The 20206-nt window shown below is 37.2% G+C and overlaps 1 protein-coding gene across 2 annotated transcripts in view; it reads right to left on the minus strand.

Annotated features, from left to right (window-relative positions):
• tamo (PUB and ZnF_RBZ domain-containing protein tamozhennic) overlaps positions 1-20206 on the minus strand; it is a 101855-nt gene that overhangs the window by 27138 nt on the left and 54511 nt on the right. For both annotated transcript variants that reach the window (XM_090378716.1, XM_090378717.1), the window contains exon 2: positions 147-491. In XM_090378716.1, the coding sequence (XP_090234842.1) occupies positions 147-479 (333 nt within the window). In that variant the 5' untranslated portion in view covers positions 480-491. The remainder of the gene's footprint in view (positions 1-146; positions 492-20206) is intronic.

Below are 20206 nucleotides of genomic sequence, written 5' to 3' on the forward strand. Positions count from 1 at the left end.
TCCAATGAATGTGCTATGATGACAGAAAAGACAATATAGTCTCAGTAAACAAAGTGTATTTGTTAGTGCTTTCCAAAGTCCTTCAAAATTAGGAATGCAGTATGTTAAAAACAGTGTGTTAAAAACAAACATGAAATTATAAATACCTTTATAACTTTATATTCTTTCCTCCATGGATTGCTTAGCAAATTAGTGGCATATTTTTCCAAGGCTTCAAATGCTACTGATCCTTTGCAAGCACCAAAATTAGGATTGTGAACAATACTATTATGAAGAACATCGGCTATTTCAAGATAGTTAAATTTTTGGTTATGTGGCACTAGAGACAGGAACTCGGCAATAAGGTCTTCCAAATTATGACGCTGCTCTAGTTTTGCTGGAGTTTCCTCTTGATTAAGATAAGCAAGATGGCTCCTGAATATACGCTGCCTCACATCTTCACTCTTGGAGCTTTGTAAAAAATGTCCGTGGAACGACATTGTCTGTCATTCCTGTAAGGGGGAAAAATTAAAATAAATATGATATAATAAATTTATTTTAATTTATTCCACTATGATAAACTCAAGTATATTTATAGCAAAGGCTTCAGAGATACATGAGATAATAATACTGAAGTATGCAAAACGACAAAAGGCTCATTTTCTCTGTGTAGCTTGAAAACTATGTGCTTCCCTCACTCCTTTGGGTGAGGGAAGCACATAGGATGATAGGCTTAATTTCCTTTTCTTTTATTAATTATTATTATTATTTATTTATTTTTTTTTTTTATCATTGTTTTATTCGGGTTTTTTTTTTTGGCTGGTGCAGCATAAGCCATAGGCTTTCTTGCACCATGCGGCCATTACTAATACTAATACTAACTAATTTGCTACAAATTGTAGCAAATTAGTCCTCACATCCCTTATGTCTGATTGGCCCCACGACTCTACAATGCCTGCATTTGATGACTTCATCAGTACTTAAAATTTTGCCACTCAATGTATTTCAGTGATCACATTTAGGCTATAAGGAGGAAAAAAGAAAAATTAAACTATTAAGGAGGAGTTACCATCTAAGATGGTAACTCCTCGAGTACTGTATGCAGGTCTGGAGGCCTCATTTCAAGAAGGATGTAGAGCTGCTGGAACGAGTACAGAGAAGAGCAACAAGATTAGTGAATGGAACAAAGGGGTACTCTTACGAAGAAAGGCTTAAGTTTTGCAAATTACAGTGTCTGGAGACTAGGCACCAGCGAGGTGATCTGATAGAGGTGTATAAAGCATTGAATGGTTTGAGCATGCTCAATGCTGATGGGATTCTTCCTCTAGCTCAGAATAACCACCTGAGAGGGCATAAATTCAAATTGAGGAAAGACAGATGTAGGATAGACGTGCGGAAATTAGCCAGCGAGTGGTTGGTTGGTGGAACAGACTTCCATCCCTTGTCGTGGAAGTTGATAGCCTAAATAAGTTTAAGGCTCAGCTGGACAGGTATTTTGAACGAACAGAGGGGTGAAGTGGAAGTGGTTTTTTTTTTTTTTTTGGCTGATGCTGCATAAGCTTGCTTTCTTGCATCAAATGCCTCTACTAATGCTAATGCTAAGATGCTATTACAAAAGTTTGGCTACAAACCTTAATTCTCTAAAAAGAGAATTAATATTCAAAACACCAGAATTTTCTTCAGTCAACTTGATGGCATGTTACACTGAAAATCTGGAAACTTGTGACTTGTTTACTTTAAAAATGACTAAACAAAATGCCATTTTCGAGATGACACCTTTTTGCTAGTAACTGCATCCCACTAATCAATGAATCCTGCCTGGTTCTGCACTTCTTGGAGAAATAAAGCCATATGACAGAGGGGAAAAAAAAAAAATGGCACCACTTCCCTAAAACCATTATGCTAGTGCATTTCTGTAATTGTAAATCCTTGTTATATTTATAATATAACAATCCTTATTATAGATGGATACTTAGTATCTATCTTCTTGGTGGATAGTATTTTACTATTTATGCTTTGTCATACCTTCTGGCATCACTATCTCTATTCAATTCTTTAATTAATAAACTATCATTTAATAAATATCATTTATAAAATAATTTAAAATATCATTTAAAAATGTGCGAAATGTGAAATGTTTGCTGAACTTTCTAAAATGGGACATGATCCAGCCAAGGAAATTGTCTTTGTGTGTGTGTTGCTAGATGCCTAGAGTGTCAAGAAATTAGGCACCAACTCAGCGTTCTGATGGGCATCTATGAGAGCTTGAGGTGTAAGGTAAATGCCCTCAAAGATTGTTGTTATTTGGTTTTTAGGAGCATTAGCAACTAAGGCCATATTGCTCCAGGGATATGCTGTTGTTGTTTGGTTTTTAGGAGCATTAGCAACTATTGCTCCGGGAAATGTGGTGGTCATTCCCTGACCTTTCCGCATCCTCCACATTTGGTGGTGACGGGCTCGAACCCCGGTCTAATCAAGAAGCGTGTGCTACGCACTGCCGCTCCTGCCCACCTGGCTACGGAGGCACCACCCTCAAAGAAATTAATATGAGGGGGCCCATCAAGCTCTCAGCTGCCAAGCTCAACGGCAGAGCTCACCCCTGTGCATCAGGCAACACAGAGAATCTCCAAGGTAGAATACGCTGGTCCCAAAGGAATGAGTTATTGTTGGTGACTCTATTGTCAGGGAGATGGGGAATATACTATGCAAGAAGGTTAGGTGGAACAGGACCAGGGTATGTCAGCCAGGGGCAAAAGTTGATGACGTTATAGAGCAGATATCATCTATTAAGGGCACAAAAGGTGACATTGTTGTACTCATTGGAACTAATGATATAAAGAGTAAGAGATCTGCAGATTTACTCAAAGAGTACAGGTCAATGTTGAAAAAAAAAGTTGCGAGTTAGGGTTGAATGTGAAAGTGTCTGCAATTCTGCCCAGACATGATAGGAGGGAGTATATGATGAAAGCCTTGACGATCAATTCGGCACTGGAGAGATTGTGCAAGGCTCAAGGGGTAGAATTTTTTTCAGTTTGGTCTGTGCCTGTTGACAGGAGAGACTGCTTCTACAGGGATGGGGTACACTTAAATAGAAAGGGTGCAAGAATATTTTCTGATGCTATCGAGGCAGTGTTAGGTGGGTCAGAAAACTGCTAGCTTGAGGAGGGGATACACAGACTAAAAGGTTAACAGTGGCCGCAGGCAGAGGCAAAAGTGATTCTTGCACTGCTTCTATTAGAATGAGCAGCAGTCTGGAAAGCAAAGCAATAAAGATTTCCAGGACTGCTGATTGTCATAGTGGAACAAATAAATACATGGGCTGTTAGGGTGTCTAAGAGTAGAAACAGGTACATGTACAGCAGGCTCTCGATTTACCAGGATCGGATTAACCGGGACACTTCAAGACTCCAAGTTAAAAAAAAAAACCAACCAGAAATCATAAAATTCAAGTAATAACTAGAATAGGTATAAACAGATGTTTTGCAAGTCGTAAATAAGCGACGTTATAAGTCGTCATTGGGAGATTAGTGTATCTATTATCTTGAAACCTTCGCTGTCTTCACACCCGCCGTTCAAAAAAAAGAGACCAAATGTTTAGTGTGTTTTAATGCCATGCGTCAATTGTTGTTCTGTCACACTGCAAAAGGACAAGTTTTGTTTCGTTATTTATGTCAGGAATGTCGAAATTTTTTTTAATATTAATATATTTTTTTTTTCTTTAGAAATCGAGAAAATGATGCTGATTCTTCTACAAGAGTTGTGCTTTCAATTAAACAAAAACTTGAAATTATTGAAAAGTTTGAAAACGGTGCATTCGTTAACGAATTATAATGGAACCTTTATAATGTTGGAGACAAAATCATACGCAACGTTGTAAAAAATAAAGGAAAGCTATTAGATTTAAAATCTACAAAAAATAAATAAATGCGTGTCCAATATGCACTACTTGCATATTGGACACGCGAGTAATGCGTGGTAAGTTTTTTGTTTTTTGCCATACTTTTTACATAGGTTGCTGAATATTTTTCGATACAGAAGTCCCCGGCGTATATAGTTTCAGACTTATGTTATATATATATATATGACTGAAGATTTCACTGAAGGAGAGAGACATTTCACCATAATAACCTAAAAACCCACAGAATTCCAGCTATTGGTATTATAGCAATAAGATCGAGTTTACTACCCGTTTAAAATGAATTTCACTAACAGAAAACCAGTAACCTGGAAAGTGCATATTGTTTTATGGTAGCGACCTCCAGAGATATGCTTTCGTAAAATGCGAGCTCGCGTGGGGTGATAATAATGAGTTTTCGCCTTAACCTGTGAAGTTTTTTTTCAAAAAATTTAATTTTGGCTGTTATCACGGTACCGACTAAAAGAATAACTGAAAGCGGTACTAGTAAATCTATCAAGAAAAGGAAAGCGATCGAGTTGGATCAGAAAATGAATATAATAAGGATGTATGAAAATGGCTAAATATTATTAAGTATCGTGTGGAATTTCGATTTCTTAGTGGCTTTATTTGGTTTTTAGGAGCATTAGCAACTAAGGCCATATTGCTCCGGGATATGCGGTGGTCATTCCCTGACCTTTCCGCATCCTCCGTATTTGGTGGTCATGGGCTCGAACCCCGGTCTAATCAAGAAGCATGTGCTATGCACTGCTGCTCCTGCCTACCTGGCTACGAAGGCGCCGATTTCTCAGTGGCAACGGTGAACACAATAAGGGAGAAAGACAATACAAGAAGCAGTCGACACCAATGCTACGAAATACAAATCAGTTTTCGCAGTACAATAGCATGCGCTTTTTCTTCATTACATGTTTTCTTTTCTTATGTGCCACTCTGGCTACTTATTATTATTTGCCATTTGGTGCAAGGAAGCCTGAGGCTTATGCTGCACCAGCCAAAAAAAAAAAAAAATTCTGAATTATTCTGAGAGAGAGTGTCAGAAGTAGAAGGGAATCACCAAGAAAGAGAAGAATGATGATGAAGAATGAAGAATAGGCTTGGTACACCCTGGCTCAGGACCCAGGGTGTACCAAGCCTATACTCACCAGATGTGAGCCCCTGGGGTTGGTTCACTGCTGTCCTCAGTTAGTTTTTAATTGAACTAATTAAAAATATATAACTATTTTTCTTCATTCTTCTAAGGATATTATGTGATATTTGTAACTTTGGCATATCAGGGATATAGTAGCAATATTTTATTAGTCATTCCCGAGTACATAAAACTCAACTTACGAAGTCCTGGAACATATCTCTTACGTATGTTGGGGATTTACTGTATTTTTGGATTAACCGGGAAATCGATTGTCCAGGAATTTTTTTTTTTTTTTTAATCTATCCCAGAAAATTGAGAGTCTACTGTACTTGCATGTGCACCAATGCTAGCAGTATAATTAATAAATTTGATGAGCTTGAAGTGCTAGTCAAGACATCAAAGGTAGATAATATTGGGAAATCAGAGATGTGGTGTCTCACAGACATAAGCAGTGCACAATTGGAATTTGGGGAGTACAATGTGTACAGAAAGGACAGACAGGACAGGAAGGGAGGAGACATTATGCTGTTAGTTAAGAAACTAACAAATCTAAGGAAGTGCATCCAATTGATGGTGGACAATGTAATGTTGAGTCTGTTTGGTGTGACATAAGCACTGGGAAAAGAAAAATGAGAGTAGATGTGTGTTATAGGCCTAATGAATTTGATGAGTATAATGAGCAATTGTGCAGAGAAATAGTGGTCCAGTAAATCAGAGTGTCTTATAACGGGTGATTTTAACTTTCCAGATACTGACTGGAACTTGTTGAATGGTCATTCACATACTAGCAAGACTTTTGTGAATTTATTGGATGACTGTTTTCTACAGCAACATGATCGAGAGGCAACCAGAGGGTGTAACAGTCTTGATCTGATTATCAGCGGTGATTATTCATGCAGATAAGGGAACCACTGGGTGATAGTGATCACAATGTATTGATATGGGAATTACTTAAAGATGTAACTACCATCAGTTCTAAAAGGGAAGGGCTATTGCTTTTGTAAAGGTGACTACAGGGGTCTCGGACAGTTTTTAAATTCTGTACAGTGGGATCAACTAATGATGTTACCAACGTTGAATTCTAAATTAATTCTAAACGGGGACTTAATTTTGGAGGCTACTAGGGTTTTCATTCCAACTACAAAATACTGTTCAAGGTTTAGGGCTAAATGGATGTAGTAGTAGTAGTGGTGGCATGTGATGCAAGAAAGCAAATGTATGAGCTTATGCAGCATTAGCCAAAAAAAAAAAAAAAAAAAAAAAAATCACACCATTCCCTCCAAATGCCTGTCCAGTTCCTCCTTAAATTTATTCAACCTATCAACTTCCACGACAGATGGAAGTTTGTTGCAGCAATTAACCACCCGTTGGCTAAAGGCAAATTTCGGCACATCTATTCTACATCTGTCCTTTCTTAATTTGAATTTATGCACCCTTAGATTCGTAATCTGAACAAGTGGAAGGATTCCATCAGAATTCAGCGTGCTCAACCCATTCAAGGCCTTATACACCTTAATCAGATCACTGTGCAGGTGCCTAGTCTCCAGCCACTGCAATTTGCAGAACTTAAGCCTCTCTTGGTAAGAGGATCCCTTCATTCCCCTCACCAATCTTGTTGCCCTTCTCTGTACATGCTCAAGCAAATCTACATCCTTCCTAAAATGAGTCCTCCAGACCTGTACACAGTACTCAAGGCGTGGCCTGACCATTGCCTTATACAAAGGAACAATCACCTCCTTTTCCCTGCTAGCAAAATTCCTGTATATCATTGACAAAACCCCATGACCTGCCCTGGCAGCTTGTCTGCATTGCTCAGAAAACTTCATATCTGACTGCACAATTACTCCCAGGTCTTTTTCATTTTCTACCACCTTAAGTGTAGTACCACAGAGTTGGTACTTTTCTCTGGGGTTACTTCTACCTACATGCAGTACTTTGCATTTGTCAAGGTTAAACTTCAGTTGCCACTTCTTAGCCCATCTGCCCAAATTATCTAGATCCTGTTGCAGTAGCACACTGCCATTACTGTCATTAACAACCCTGCCAACCTTGTATCATCTGCAAATTTCAACATTAAGCCTGATATACCTTCATCAATATCATTGATAAATATACAAAACAACAGTGGACCCAACACTGAACCCTGTGGAACTCCACTAATAACATTAGTCCACGAAGAGCATCACCCATTGATTACCACCCTCTGTCTTCTCCCACTTAACCATCCTTTTATCCATTGTAGCAACTTACCCTTAATACCATTCTGCTCCAATTTGTACAATAGTCTTCCATGCACAACAGTGTCAAAAGCTTTCTTGAACTCCAAATATATGATGTCAAAATTATTTTTTGCATCCAGTTCCTTTGTAACCACATCATAATAATCTATAAAATTTGTCAGACAAGACTTTCCCTTAACAAACCCATGCTGTGTCTGAATTATTGCTGCAGTCTTGTCTAGATAATCCTGCAATGCATCTTTAACCAGTGACTCCATTATTTTACCCGGAACAGAAGTTAAACTAACTGGTCTGTAATTACTCGTGTCACCCTTCGATCCCCCTTTGTGAATTGGGGATACATTTGCACATCTCCAGTTCATGGGAACCTCCCCTGAGTCCAAGGATGCTCTCATAATTATGACTAAGGGTTTGCTTAGTTGCTTTGCCACCTCCTTTAATATAACTGGATAGATCCCATCCACCCCAGGTGCTTTTCTTATGTTTAACTTCAACAATTTCCCCTCCACTTTGCTCTCAGTTATTACAAAATCATTTCAGATGAACTAATGAGGCTTGTGGCCGAGAAGTAAAATGTATGGGATGCATATAAAGTATCAGGTGACATAGAAGCCTATGGCAGATATAAACTAGTCTGTAAGCAAGTCACAAAGGAGGTTAGGCAGGCGAAGGCAGATTATGAGAAATCCTAGGCAAAGGATGCAAAGAAAAACAGCTAAGAGTTCTTTACTTATGTAAACTCTAGAATGAAAGGGATGAATCAGATTGGACCACTTAACATAGATGGGTTGACTATTGATGATCATGCTGATAAACTGAATGGGTATTTTGCATCTACATTCACACATGAAGAGTTATTCAATGAGGGGAGTGTCAGATGTTTATCAAACTCTAACAGGGAGCTAAGTGATTTTATAATAACTGAGAGCAAAGTGGAGGAGAAATTGTTGAAGTTAAACATAAGGAAGGCACCTGGGGTGCATGGGATCTATCCAGTTATATTAAAGGAGGCAGCAAAGGAAGTAAGCAAACCATTAGCCATAATTATGAGAGCTTCCTTGGACTCAGGGGAGGTCAGAGGGTTCAAAAGGTGACACAGGTAATTATAGACCTGTTAGTTTAACTTGTGTTCCGAGGAAAATAATGGAATCACCAGTTAAAGAAGCACTGCAGTAATAGTTAAGACACAGCATGGGTTTGTTAAAGTTTGTCTGTTGGTGTTGTGCCCATTGTTGTTTTGTATATTTATCAATGATATCGATGAAGGTATATATCAGGTTTAATGTCCACGTTTGCAGACGATACAAAGGTTGGCAGAGTTGTTAACGACAGTAAAGACAGTATGCTACTCCAACTGGATCTAGGTAAGTTGGGCAAATGGGCTGAAAAGTGGCAACTGAAATTTAACATTGACAAATGCAAAGTACTGCATACGGGTAGCGATAATCATAGAAAAAAGTACAAACTGTGTGGTACTACACTCAGGGAAGTGGAAAGTGAAAAAGACCTGGGGGTAATTGTGCAGTTGGTTGGTGGAATAGACTTTCATCCCTTGTCGTGGAAGTTGATAGCCTAAATAAGTTTAAGGCTCAGCTGGACAGGTATTTCGAACAAACAGAGGGGTGAAGTGGAAGTGGTTTTTTTTTTTTTTTTTGGCTGATGCTGCATAAGCTTGCTTTCTTGCATCAAATGCCTCTACTAATGCTAATGCTAATGTCAAATATGAAGTTCGCTGAGCAGTGCAGAGGGGCTGCCAGGGCAGGTCATGGAGTCTTGTCAATGATATATAGGAATTTTGCTAGCAGGGACAGGGAGGTGATTATCCTGTTATACAAAGCAATGGTCAGGCCATACCTAGAGTACTGTGTACAGGTCTGGAGGCCTCATTTTAGAAAGGATGTAGAGTTGCTAGAACGAGTACAAAGAAGGGTAATAAGATTGGTGAGGGGAACAAAGGGGTGCTCTTAACAAGAAAGGCTTAAGTTCTGAAAATTGCAGTGCCTAGAGAGTAGAAACCTGCGAGGTAATGTGATTGAAGTGTATAAGGCCTTGAATGGTTTGATCAAGCTGAATGCTGATGGGATTCTTCCTCTTGCTCAGATTAAGAACCTGATGGGGTACAGATTCAAATTGAGGAAAGACAGTTGTAGAATAGATGTGTGGAAATATGCCTTTAGCCAGTGGGTAGTTGATTGGTGGAACAGACTTCTATCTTTTGTTGTGGAAGTTGATAGCCTAAATAAATTTAAGGTTGAGCTGGACAGGCATTTGGAACGAATGGAGGGAAGAAATGGGAGGGTTCTGGTTTTTTTTTTTGGCTGATGCTGCATAAGCTTGCTTTCTTGCATCGTATGCCTCTACTAATGCTAAATATAAAGAGTGACTATATAAAGACTGACACCAAAAATAATTCTGGAGTCAGTAATTATAATTTAACATATTAAATCTAAGTACCTGTGCAATTTTATGTTTGAAGTCATTTATTCCCCATATCCATCTGTATACGAAAGACATAAATATATTAAAAACAGAGTATCATTAAATATGTATTATTAATAGTGGTAAATGATGCAAGAAAACAAGCTTATACAGCAGCAATTAAAAAAAAAATATATATACATATATATATCTAATTTCACCAATCCATCCCCTCAAATAGTTTGTCTAGTTCTTCCTTGAATTTATTCAAACTATCCACTTCCACATGTCTATTCTGCAATAATATTTCCTCAATTTGAATTTATGCCCCCTCATGTGCATAGTCTGAGCATATGGAAAAATCCCAAAAATGTTTTATAAAATTTTTTTATTAAAAACATTTTCAACAAATACTATTTTATTTAAAATACATAAGAAAGTCAAAACTTTTTTTACCCTTATCCACAAAAATATCTATTTAAGGACTGGAAAAATTCAATTCAATTAAAATACGCTGTAGAAGTTAGATTAATTCAACTCTATATAGAGAAACAAACATCCTAGACTAATTGCAGAACAGGATGTCAATTACTTATACTGAAAAACACTCTACTATATATATCTGAATGCATTTTCTAATGATAAAATTAGTAAAGAACATTCATCTTAACTGTAATAATTTAAAAACGTGTAAACATACAGAATTTTATTTTTGTTTAATTACTATATTTCACTTGCAGAATGCAGCTTCATAAAAACTTGAGGATCAATGTCCTGTGGCAAAGAGCCAAATTTTTCTACTTCTAAATTTAAACATTTTTTACTCTCTTTTTTTTTTTATGCTGACCTAAATGAGCATTTATACCTTCAGTTTCTTCTGTGTGAAACATATGCAACATAAAAGTCCACATAATCAAACTTTTTCATAATCAAAATACTAGCTGGAAAAAACAATTTTGGTTCCTTCAACTTAATTAAAACATTGCATTTTTAAACATTTTTCACCTTATACAGTAAAGCCAATAATAATTATCAAGCTGACTAATTATTAAAGGTTACAATTTTGAATATGCAAAATGCATACAGCAAATACTACTCTGGGAAAAATTAAATGTATCTGCAGTGTTCACATGCTGATTAAATAATTTTAAAATATTTCCTCCTGCTTCAATAATTATACTGATATATGCCTAATTTCAAATTTATGAATTACAATTTTCAAATATTGTTTCTATATTGTGGCTATATGCGACCATAAATGTGCAGTTATTTCACTCATTTTCAAATTATTTCTCTCTGAACGTGGATATTTTTTTAATTTTAAATTAAATATGCTAATTACAAATAACTATACATAATTTAAAAAGCATTTTCCATTTCAATATCTAGTTCGGCTAATTAAAAGATAAAATGTAAAGTTTTTTTAATCAAAGATTCTACATTGTGACAAAATTTTTAAAATTTTTGTAACAGTTATTAATCAACAAAAAATAAACTTGGGTCTCATACTTTTCTATGAGTGCGACAGTGGGAGTGACAATAAGCATGCCACTTGGTCAAATGAAGGCAAATTTAATCCACTGACATTCATGTGGGGCTCACAATGGCTTTTTTTTTTTTTAATCGCTTTTGCATTCTTAAAACGACCTGCTCGTCCAGCTGTTACACAGTTCCGATCAAAAAATTTCTTTACTTGGTTTCTCTACTAAAAATTAAAGAAATTTACAACGATTAGGATGAAATCTTTGAAATGATCCTCGCATGCCAATGGGTTTTCAAGCACTGGGCTAACTTACTAGGTTTAGACAGGCAACTCACAGAATTTGCATCCCTTTTTAGGTGTGTTTACAAAAACACACACCTATTGTCTTCATCACATCCATCCATCTGCCTGCCTGTTTGCAAAGTAAACCAGGCTTAATATCTAAGTCTACACCCGATACGAAGATCAGAAGGGTTGTTAATGACGCTAATGACAGTAGGCTGCTGCAACAGGATCTAGAAAAGTTGAGCAGATGGGCTGAGAGGTGACAACTGAAGTTTACCATTGACAAATGTAAAATACTGCATATGGGAAGCAGTAACCTCAGAGTAACGTGTCAACTGTGTGGTATTACACTGACAGTGGTAGAGAATGAAAAGGACCTGGGGGTAATTTTGCAGGCAGATATGAAGTTTTCTGAGCAGTGCAAACGGTCTGTAGGAGTAGCTCATGGTGTCTTGTCAATGATATATAGGAATTTTTAAAGCAGAGATAAGGAGGTGATTAACCCCTTGTATAAGGCAATGGTCAGGCCACACCTTGAGTACTGTATACTGATCTGGAGGCCTCATTTTAAGAAGGATGTAGAGCTGCTGGAACAAGTACAGAGAAGGGCAACAAGTTTAGTTAATGGAACAAAGGGTTGCTCTTATGAAGAAAGGCTTAAGTTTTGCAAATTACAGTGTCTGGAAACTAGGCACCTGCAAGGTGATCTGATTGAGGTGTATAAGGCTTTGAATGGTTTGAGCATGCTCAATGCTGATGGGATTCTTCCTCTTGCTCAGACATTACCTGAGAGGGCATAAATTCAAATGGAGGAAAGGCAGCTGTAGGACAGATGTGCGGAAGTTTGCCTTTAGCCAACGGGTGGTTGATTGCTGGAACAAAACTTCTGTCATTTTAGAAGTTGATAGCTCAAATAGATTCAAGGCAGAACTAGACAAACATTTGGAGCAAGTGGATGGGTGAAATGAACAGGGTTTTTTGGTTGGCTGATGCTGTATAAGCTTGTGTTCTTGCATCATATGCTTTTATGAATACTAACTCCCAATGGACAGATTTTCATAAAATTTTATATTTGGGTCTTTTAGACAAGTTTGTCAAGCTATCCCAAATTTCATTAAAATTGAGCAAATACAAATCTGACTATCATTTCATCTCTCTCTCTCTCTCTCTCTCTTTTTTTTTTTTTTACAGATCCCATAGATTACCATGTATCATATATTGTAGCCAAGGCACTGGATGGGTTTTCAGGAAATTTTATATTTAGACCTTTTAGAAAGATTTATCCAGCCTTTCTCCAATTCATTTAAATCACAAAAACAGGAAACTACCAAACATTATTATTTTTAGCATTAGCATTAGTAGAGGCATATGATGCAAGAAAGCAAACTTATTCAGCATCAGCCAAAAAAAAAAAAAAAAACCCCACTCCCATTTCACCCATCTGTTCGTTCCAAATACCTGTCCAGTTGAGCTTTAAATTTGTTTAGGCTATCAACTTCTACAACAAGTGATGGAAGTCGGTTCCACCAACCAATCAACCGCTGGCCAAAGGCAAATTTCCGCACATCTATCCGACATCCGTCCTTCCTCAATTTGAATTTATGCCCTCTGAGGTGATTATTCTGAGCAAGATGAAGAATCCCATTGGCATTGAGCATGCTCAAACCATTCAAAGCCTTATACACCTCTATCAGATCACCTCGCCGGTGCCTAGTCTCCAGACACTGTAATTTGCAAAACTTAAGCCTTTCTTCGTAAGAGCAACCCTTTGTTCCATTCACTAATCTTGTTGCCCTTCTCTGTACCCGTTCCAGCAGTTCTACATCCTTCTTGAAATGAGGCCTCCAGACCTGTATACAGTACTCAAGATGTGGCCTAACCATTGCCTTATACAAGGGAATAATCACCTCCTTATCCCTGCTAGAAAAATTCCTGTATATCATTGACAACACACCATGAGCTACTCTTGCAGCTCGTCTGCACTGCTCAGAGAACTTCATATCTGCCTGCACAATTACCCCCAGGTCCTTTTCATTCTCCACCACTGTCAGTGTAGTACCGCAGAGTTGATACGTTGCTCTGGGGTTACTGTTTCCCATATGTAGTACTTTACATTTGTCAATGTTAAACTTCATTTGCCACCTCTCAGCCCATCTGTTCAACCTTTCCAGATCCTGTTGCAGCAGCATAGCGTCAGTAGTGTCCTTAACGACCCTGCCAACCTTTGTATCATCTGCAAACTTGGACATTAAACTTGATATCCCATCATCAATATCATTCATAAACACCGAAAACAACAATGGACCCAACACTGAACCTTGAGGAACTCCACTAATAACATTAGTCCACGTTGAGCAGTGTCCATTGATTACCACTCTCTGTCTTCTGCCACTCAACCAACCCCTTATCCATAGCAGCAATTTGCCTCCAATGCCACACTGCTCCAATTTGTGCAGCAGTCTTCCATGTGCAACAGTATCAAAAGCCTTTCTAAGATCCAAATATATAATATCAAAGTTATTCCCTGCATCCAGTTCTTTTGTGACTACATCATAGTATCCAATAAAATTGGTCAGGCAAGACCTGCCCTTAACAAAACCATGCTGCGTCTGAGCTATAACTGAATTCTTGTCTAGATGATCCTGCAGTGCTTCTTTATCCAGTGCCTCCATTAATTTACCTGGAACAGAAGTTAAACTAACAGGTCTATAATTACTTGTGTCAGCCTTTGATCCTCCTTTGTGAATTGGGGTTACATTTGCACATCTCCAGTCTATGGGTACCTCCCCTGAGTCCAAAGAAGCTCTCATAATTATGGCTAGGGGTTTGCATACTTCCTTTGCTGCCTCCTTTAATATAACTGGATAGATCCCATCCACCCCAGGTGCCTTTTTTATGTTTATCCTCAACAATCTCTCCTCCACTTTCCTCTCAGTTATTACAAAATCATCTAGCTCACTGCCAATGTTTACTTTACCTACATCATTCTCCTTCCTGAATAACTCCTCATGCGTGAATGTAGATGCAAAATACTCGTTTAGATTGTTAGCCACCTGAGCAGGATCCTCAACTGTTGAACCATCAATATCCAGTGGACCAATCTGATTCATCCCTTTCCTTCTCGAGTTCAAATATGTAAAGAACTCTTTTCTGTTTTTCTTTGCATCCTTTGCCAAGGATTTTTCGTAGTCTGCCTTTGCCTGCCTAATCTCCTTTGTGACTTGGTTACAGACCAACTTATATCTATCATAGGCTTCCATGTCACCCATTAATTTGTACGTATCCCATGCATTTTTCTTCTCTGCCACATGTCTCATTAATTCATCTGACAACCATTTAGGCCTAAACCTTGAACAATATTTCTTAGTTGGTATGTAAAGCCTGGTAGCCTCCAAGATTAGTTCCTTGAATGCTTCCCATTTTGAGTTTGCTGTTGGTAACATCATCAGTTGGTCCCACTGTATAGAATTTAAATACTGTCTCAGACCATCATAGTCGCCTTTACGAAAACAAAAACCCTTCCCTTTACCTCTGATGGTAGTTACCTCCTTGAGTAAATCCCACTTCAACACACTGTGATCACTGCCACCTAGTGGTTCATTTATCTGCAGATTCTTAATGCATGAAGAATCACTACTGATAATCAGATCAAGAGTATTGCTCCCTCTTGTTGCCTCACGAACATGCTGATGTAGAAAACAATCATCCAATAAATCCACAAAAGCCTTGCTAGTGTGCGAGTGACCAATCCACAAATTCCAGTCAATATCTGGGAAATTAAAATCCCCCATTATAAGACTCTCTGATTTACTGGCCCACTCTATTTCCCTGTACAATATCTTATTATACTCATCAGAGTCATTAGGCCTATAGCACACTCCTACTCTCAATTTTGATTTCCCTATGCTTATGTCACACCAGACTGACTCGACACTGCCCTGTCCATCGATGTCGACTGGCTTCACTTCCTTGGACTTTGTGTTTCTTAATTAATAGCATTACCCCTCCTCCCCTCCTGTCCTGTCTATCCTTTCTATACACATTGTATTCCCCAAATTCCAGTTCCGCATTACTTATATCTGTGTGACACCACGTCTCTGATATCCCAATAATATCTGCCTTGGATGTTTTGAGCAATACCTCAAATTCATCAAATTTATTTACCAAACTCCTAGCATTGGTGTACACGCAGGTATACATGCACCTGTTTCTATTCTTAGCTACCCTAACACAACCCATGTGTTTACTTGTACCGCAATGACTACCAGCAGTCTCTGAAATATCCTGCATCTTGTTTTCCAGGCTTCTGCTCATTTCAATAGAAGCAGTGCAAGAATCACTTCCACCTCTGCCAGTGGCTACTGTTAATCTATTAGTCCTTGTATCCCCCCAACTAGCAGTTTTCCGACCCACCTAACACTGCCTCGACAGCATCAGCAAAAATTCTTGCACCCTTTCTATTTAAGTGTATCCCATCCCTGTAGAAGCAATCTCTCCTGTTAACAAGTACAGTCCAGGCTGAAAAAAATTCTACCCCTTGAGCCTTGCACAATCCCTCCAGGGCCGAATTGATCGACAAGGCTCTCATCATATACTCCCTCCTATCGTGTCTGGGCAGAATTGCAGACACTTTCAAGTTCAACCCTAATTCACGGCTTTTTTTCAACAGTGACCTGTACTTGCTAAGTAATTCCGCCGGTCTCCTACTCTTAATATCATTAGTGCCAACGTGTACAACTATATCACCTTTTGTGCCCTTAAAAGATGATATCCGCTCTACAACGTCATCAACCTTTGCCCCTGGCAGACATACCCTGGTCCTATTCCACCTATCCTTTTTACAAAGCATTTTTTATATATACAGCAGACTCTCGATTAACCTTGCCACTTCAAGACTCCAAATAAAAAAAAAAATAAAAATCAACCAGAAATAAAAAATAATTCAAGTAATAACTAGAATAGGTATTAACAGATATTTTGCAAGTCGTAAATAAGCAACATTATAAGTCGTCACTGGGAGATTAGTGTACCTATTATCTTGCAACCCCCGCTGTCTTCACACCGGCCGCTCAAAAAAAAGAAAGAAAATATATATATATATATATATAGAGACCAAATGTTTAGTTTGTTTTAGTGCTTCGCGTCGATTGCTATGTTCCGCTGCTGCGTAAAAGGACAAATTTTGTTTCGTTATTTTTGTCAGGGATGTGAGAATTTTTTTTTTATAGTAAAAAAAAAAATTTTTTTTTTTTTTTTTTTTGTTTAGAAATCGCGAAAATGATGGCTAAACGCAAAAGAGTTGCATTTTCAGACAAAAACTTGAAATATTCAAAAGTTTGAAAACGGTGCATCCGTTAAATCTCTAAAGAACCATTATAATGTTGGTGACCAAACCATACGCAACATCGTAAAAAATAAAGGGAAGCTATTAGATATAAAATCGACATCGTAGAAAAATATAGGAAAGCTATTAGACTTAAGGTGGCCATCGCAAAAAATAAAGGGACGCGGTAAGTTTTTTCGTTTTTTTTTATCTATCGCCATATTTTTTACGTAGGTTGCTGAACATTTTGCGATACAGTAAGTCCCCGACTTACTCAACGACGGATTTAGGTAATTTTTTTTTTCGCTCAATTTTTTTTTTTTTTTTTTTAGGATTGTAAAATTTAAAACAAAAATAATAAATAAATAAAATAAGCAATCAATAACGACGATCACGGTATGCAGAAATTGGACAAGTGAGATACACAGTAACAACCAAAAAAAATAGGAAAGAAAAGGTTCTTACAATTCATTTATGGGTTTTTTTTTTTTTTGTTTTTTTTTTTTTAAATATGACTGAAGATTTCAGTGAAGGGGGCACACACTTCGCCACAATAACGTAAAATCCCACACAATTCCAGCTATCGGTATTATTGCAAATGCAACAAGATCGAGTTTACTACCCGTTTATAATTATATGTAAGGACAGAAACGCCCAGTAACCAGGAAGGTGCAAATTGTTTAAATGCAGTGACCTCCAGAAATGTGCTTCAGTAAAATGCGAGTTCGCGTGGGGTATTAATAGTGTTTTCCCCCTTAACACTGTGAAGTTCTTTTCAGAAAATTTCGTTTTGAGCGTTATCATGGTGCCGACTTGGAGAATAAGTGACAGCGCTACTAGTAAATCTACCAACAAAAGGAAAGCCATCGATTTGGATCAGAAAATTAAACTAATAAGGATGTATGAAAATGGCCAAACATTAACAAGTATCGCGCGGAATTCAGATTTGCCAATAATAATATAGTAGCAATATGTTATTAGTCATTCCCGAGTTACGTAAAACTCGACGAAGTAAGAAGTCCTGGAACGTATCTCTTACGTATGTCGGGGACTTTTGGATTAACCGGGAAATCGATTATCCGGGATTTGTTTTTTACCACCTATCCCGGAAAATCGAGTCTACTGCAGTGGTTTCCAAACTTTATGTTACTACACCCCCTTTTTAAAAAAATCTAATCTTGGCGCCTCCCCCCTTTTTATTTCATAAAATAATAGACACATTTTTAAATAGTAAAAATGTATTAATACAAAAAATTTAAAAAAAACGTAATTGACAGAATAATAACAAGGTTTTACTATACATATATTCATTTTTAATGCAATGGATGTGCTTGTTTATTAGCACAAAGTTTATCAAATCTAGGTGTCATTGAGGAGATTGTTACTCGTAGCCCTTTTTCTACTACCAAACGGTCTCAATATTTGGATTTCATTGCAGCTAATCAGAAAATCCCGTTTCGCATAAATATGATGTTACGAATGGCAGCAGTACTTAAATGCAGCTTGACAAAGTATTATATTCTTCACTTCGATTCAACCAAAATTGAACTAGGGTTTCGCTCCGAAATTTTTGTTTCAATGAAGTATCGCGTGATAATTCTATCAATTTTTCCTTTTCAATAGTTGTCAATCCAAATTCATCATCTTGTTCATCGACAAATGGATTCTGTATCCACGCGAACTTTGTAAAATCAAGATCTTTGAAATAATGTGAAAAGTGCATTAGCAAACCATCCAAGTATTCAGTAAATTGATTTTTGTTTGCTTCAATATTAACTCTGGCGCAGAAATCATTTAAAAGTGGAAACATGTCGAACTTATTTTTTTATAAATTTGATTTCCATAGCTCCAATTTTTTTATGAATGCTTTCACACTGTCTTTTTGAATCAGTGAATGCATTTGTGGTTCTTGCATTGATTTATTCAAAACACTCAATTTTCCAAAAATTTCAACCAAATAGACAAGTTAAACAATAAAGTTAACATTCCTAAATAAATTTTCCTCTTCACTATGATTTTCATCAAGAAAAATTGCAATCTCTTCTTCGAGTTCAAACACCCTTTGAATCACTTTTGCACGAGATAGCCAGCGCACTTCACAATAGTATAGAAGTGAGGTATAATTAGCTTGCATATCTTCACACAGCTTTGCAAACAACCTAACTTTATAACTTTCGTAAAAATGTTGTTGAGTTCCTCGCTCATATTTTTTGACACAAGAGCTGCTCTGTGAAGCATGCAGTGCGTCCAGATAACTTCGGGTGCTTTCTAATGCTGGAAGACCTGCCTTGTGTCCTGACATTGACTGTGCTCCGTCAGTACAGAGTCCAATGCAATTATTCCACTTTATGTCGTTCTCATCAAAAAAAGTGTCAATTATATTAAAATTTTCGTTGGATGCGGCCTTTCCAGGAATGGGGTTGCAAAATAATATATTTTCCATTATTTTGCAGTTTCCAGTTTTGCAACATATCGAACATACGCTTAATTGCGTATGGGCTCTTTAGCTACATCAGTTGCCTCATCTACTTGTATGGCGAATTTCGAAGTACGCAGTCGAGAAACTAACTGATCGCAAAGATCTTCAGATACTGTATATATCATCGATTCTTCTTCCAACTGTATTATCAGCAAGCGGTATTTGTCGCAACTGTTTCGCATATGAACCGCCGAACATTATTTTAACCATATCAATAGCTACTGGCAAAACTAGAGTTTCTCCTATTGTGTGTGTGTGGTTTTTTACATTTCGCGATTCTGTAAGAAACTTGGTACGACGCTAGCAATGCATTTGATGGAACAGAAACTATTTTTTTTTTTTTTTTTTTTTTGAACGTTTGCTTTTGTTTATTAAACTCGTCTAATTTTCTTTGAAAAAATTCTATGGGCTTACCAACGTATTCAGAATGCATAATTTTAAGGTGCCGTTTTAATTTGCCTGTTCTCATACTATCTGCAGCCAAAACTTTCGTATAAAAACAAACACATTGGTTTTTCCAAGCCATCTATAATAACACTTGTGAATCCTAATGATAAATGGGATGAATCGTATTTTCTTGTCTTGGGAGTTCTACCTCCTTGTTCCCTGTTGCTTGTATTCCCACTACCTTTACTTCTATCAGTATCTTCATTATTAGTGGATTTTCTCTCGTAACCAGTCAAAAATTTATCCATTCGTCTAAAAATATTAGGATTAAATTTATATTAAAAAAAAATACAACTTATAAATTACTAACGATTATTATCAGTAAGTAATCACGCCAAAAATAAAAAACACAATCGCACACCGCTGAAACCATATTTTCAACCATGAAGCTAATGCTATACTATGCAATCTACTATATATGTCACACATAGTACGCACTAAATTATATACTATATATTACATTACATCATATCAATCATAATTCATCAATCCATTTCAACAAAATAT

This window comes from Mastigoproctus giganteus, chromosome 7 (assembly GCF_048544385.1).
Source record: "Mastigoproctus giganteus isolate SK-2022 chromosome 7, ASM4854438v1, whole genome shotgun sequence".
In the NCBI taxonomy this organism is placed as follows: Eukaryota; Metazoa; Arthropoda; class Arachnida; order Uropygi; family Thelyphonidae; genus Mastigoproctus; species Mastigoproctus giganteus.